The following is a 3,251-nucleotide window of genomic DNA, read 5'->3' as shown; positions in this document are numbered from 1 at the left end:
TTCATATTTATCTTCAGTTCTCAAATTATTCGCTACAAAATTATCTAGAATCTAGTTGCAGGATATCTAACTACAGTCAAGACTGTCTAGCTAATCAGAAGGTATATTTAATGATGAATACAGGATATACATTTTTAAGCGAAATAATTTTTGAATTCAACTTCGATTGAGGATTTGATCAAAATTTTCTGAGGGAAAAGGAGGAGGAAGGAGAAACTCAGATGGTTCTGATGCTGCACCTCTGAAAACATCCTGCGGTTCTGAAATTTAACCTCTAGAAAAATCCAGCGGTTCCAAAATTGAGCCTCTAGAAAAATCCAGCGGTTCCGAAATTAAACCTCTAGAAAAATCTTGCGGTTCTGATATTGAACCTCTAGAAAAATCCTGCGGTTCCGAAATTGAACCTCTAAAAACACCCTGCGGTTCCGAAATTGAACCTCTAGAAAAATCCTGCGGTTCTGAAATTGAACCTCTAGAAAAATCCTGCGGTTCTGAAATTGAACCTCTAGAAAAATCCTGCGGTTCTGATATTGAACCACTAGAAAAATCCTGCGATTCTGATGCAGCACCGCTAGAAAAATCCCGAAGAAAACTATTTCCTCTACCCGTCATAGGCAGCGGAAGTGCTTGATTTGCTGGCGGGAATCGCCAATCCAATTTTGAGTCCAACGGTAATTGGGGCCTATCGTCAAGTGGGTGCCGGGAATATCGGGAAATCTTTCCTGGTAGAACAGAACTATTTATCTTACTTGAATCTACATGGAAAGTATTTTCAATTTTAAATTGAGATCTGCCTAAATCTTTGTCCTTAAAGGTTTGTCCAAGAATATGGCGCATGCGTGAAGCGTCTCTCAAACCAGGAAAGTTAGACGGCACGAAATTTCGTTGAGAATCGCCGTCATTCCGCCTGTCCCGTGTGGATGGCATGAATTTAGTTGCTTGATTAAGTGATTTCATCCCTAACGAGGTGCTTCCTTCTGACCTGGAACCGTCTGAAGTTGGCCACAATATTTCCAATTCGAGCGTTTGGGATCCAAAATCATGATTCTCTCTTAGAGGAGATACAGAGTCCGGTGAAACGCTTCGATATATTCCTGAGGTTGTAGTTTTCTCTTCATTTGCATTTCCTGTCTGGTGTCTTTCAACGACAAAAGATTCGTCATCTGCCATCGTTGAACTGGGAACACTGTCGGAAAAATGAGATTCAATAATAATCGTTGGTTCTCTGTCGTTAATCGTAAAGTTTTGCTGGTTAGTAATTGAAGGAAATGGGAGAAAATGCGAAGGCTGAAAGCGGTAGATCCCAAAATGGGAACTTGGACTGAATCCACCTTCGACTTCTAAACGAGACCCTGCATCCGGGACTTGCATGGAAGAAAAGTGAACAGGGGAAGTTAGTTGAGTTTTTGAAGTTATATTCAAAGAATATTTGTCGTGCTTGTTGCCTGCCGTTCGAAGGTTTTCGTTCCGTTGAATTAGCCTGGTAAGTTCGGACCGAGACTTTCTACCGACTTCTCTAATGGGACGAGGAGGTAATGCTGATGCATCATGTGCGCTGAAGCTGATAGGTACTGGTGGATTGAATAGGTCATAATGGATGTTAAAGGGCGCTGTCCGTGTAAACTCCCCTCGTGAGTCCACAAAAGAGAACCCTAGAGGTGTCGTGGGGTTGGGAGTAGACTCATCCTCTTCCTTCTCAACCAAAGAAGGAAGGGTAGGTACTACTCTAGCACCTATCCTTGGACTGGGTGGTGAAGTGGTCAACACGCGAATGGGGCGAGACGTGGTTGTTGCAAAATTCGCGTATGAATTGGAATTTTTCAAGTCTTCCCAGTGTTTGGTTGAATAGGCCAATTGTGCAGCGTTCAAGTAATGATAGTTTTCGGAGAAATCGTCGCTTTGTGTTGTAGAACTTCCGTCGTCGAGTGGCAGTTCGCGAATGTTCGGTAAGTTTGAAGTTTTCAGTAAGAACCTATCACTGTCAATCAAAGAGTCGTCTCCACCCAGACTTTTATTTGTATCCGAACTCAACTTTTCCGCTACAGTGCATAGCCAGGAGTGGAAAGGATGGCTACACTTATCAACTTTTGGATACTTGACTGGCGTGAGTTCAGGGTTATCTTCTTCTAAAGTTTTACCTATGTTTAGTGAAGGCAAAGGTAGAGGTGCTAGTGGCAATGGAGGTACAACACTTGGCATAGGCATAGGTGATGTAGTTGGAATTCTTTCACACAAATAGGAATGAAAAGCATGCAAACAGGGATCATCCTTTTTGAACGAATCGGTAGTTTGAGTGACCAATGAAGGCTGGTGTAGCTTTTCAGATATTTCCACTGCGGTAATCGGGTTATGACCAACTTCCAATTTTCCAGTAGTTTGCAAAACTTTTTCATCTTTGTCATTTTGTTTTTTCGGAACCCGCGATGTCGTTGAGAAGGTGGGAGCTGAAGTTGATGTTACGAAGTTGCTGCGCAGAAAGAGCGATACTTGGAATTGTTCTGGCCCTGAAGATGAAGATAGAACGTCCGCAGAAAGTTCAGTATTGGAATGCGTAGAGTGCTTTGCATTTTCTTGGCATGACCGAGATTGGGAGTGAAAAGGGTGGGAACAGAGTTCTTTAGAAGCTGAGGTATCGCTGTCGACATTTGAAGTAAATGATTTAGTTGTGATATTTCCTGGAGAATCTTTGCGACTTGAATTTCTTATTGGAAGTGATTGCGAGTGTTCAGTAGACGTTTTGGAGTGCGTGGGAAGGCACATCCAGGAATGCCAGGGATGTTTACAAATGTCATTATGAGAAACTCTGATTGAGGAATCTTTAGCGACATTTCCACCGATAATCTTAGGTTCTGGTGCATTTTTTGGTTTTGTTGGCGAGGTTGTTGTGGCAACAAAAATTTCCGGATTAAGGTCTAATGTGGTGGTTGTTGATTGTTCTGAATGAGGTCTTTCATCGGAATTAGACATAGATTGTTTCAAATCAAAATTAATTCGCAGTTTTGTGGGAACTGCCAAAGATGATAACCGATTTCGGATTGGTTTTTGGCACAACCATGCGTGGAAAGGGTGGGAGCATTTTAATTTCTCCGCGCTATTTCCATGGTCTCCAGTTCCAGTCGAGTTCGGTTTCTCATTTCTTTTTGGAGGAGGGTTAATATTTTTATTATTTGATTGTGATGACATTATTACCATTTTATTTATTGAAGGGCGCTCGTCAAAGTCAGATTTCTCAACTTCTAGTGGAGGCGATT

The 3,251-nt window shown here is 42.0% G+C and overlaps 1 protein-coding gene across 1 annotated transcript; it reads right to left on the bottom strand.

Moving 5' to 3' along the window:
• Positions 1 to 2,811, bottom strand: LOC125179368. The gene is made up of 2 exons (XM_047885115.1): positions 405 to 2,811; positions 1 to 239 (listed from the first exon to the last, which is right to left on the bottom strand). Exons 1-2 carry the CDS (start codon positions 2,758 to 2,760, stop codon positions 157 to 159), a joined length of 2,439 nt encoding a protein of 812 aa, XP_047741071.1. The 5' UTR covers positions 2,761 to 2,811; the 3' UTR covers positions 1 to 156.
• Positions 2,812 to 3,251: the final 440 nt, after the last annotated feature.

Source organism: Hyalella azteca, unplaced genomic scaffold (genome assembly GCF_000764305.2).
Source record: "Hyalella azteca isolate HAZT.00-mixed unplaced genomic scaffold, Hazt_2.0.2 contig16973, whole genome shotgun sequence".
In the NCBI taxonomy this organism is placed as follows: domain Eukaryota; kingdom Metazoa; phylum Arthropoda; class Malacostraca; order Amphipoda; family Hyalellidae; genus Hyalella; species Hyalella azteca.
Note: the sequence above shows the minus strand (reverse complement) of the source record. Positions and strands in the feature narration are given on the sequence as shown.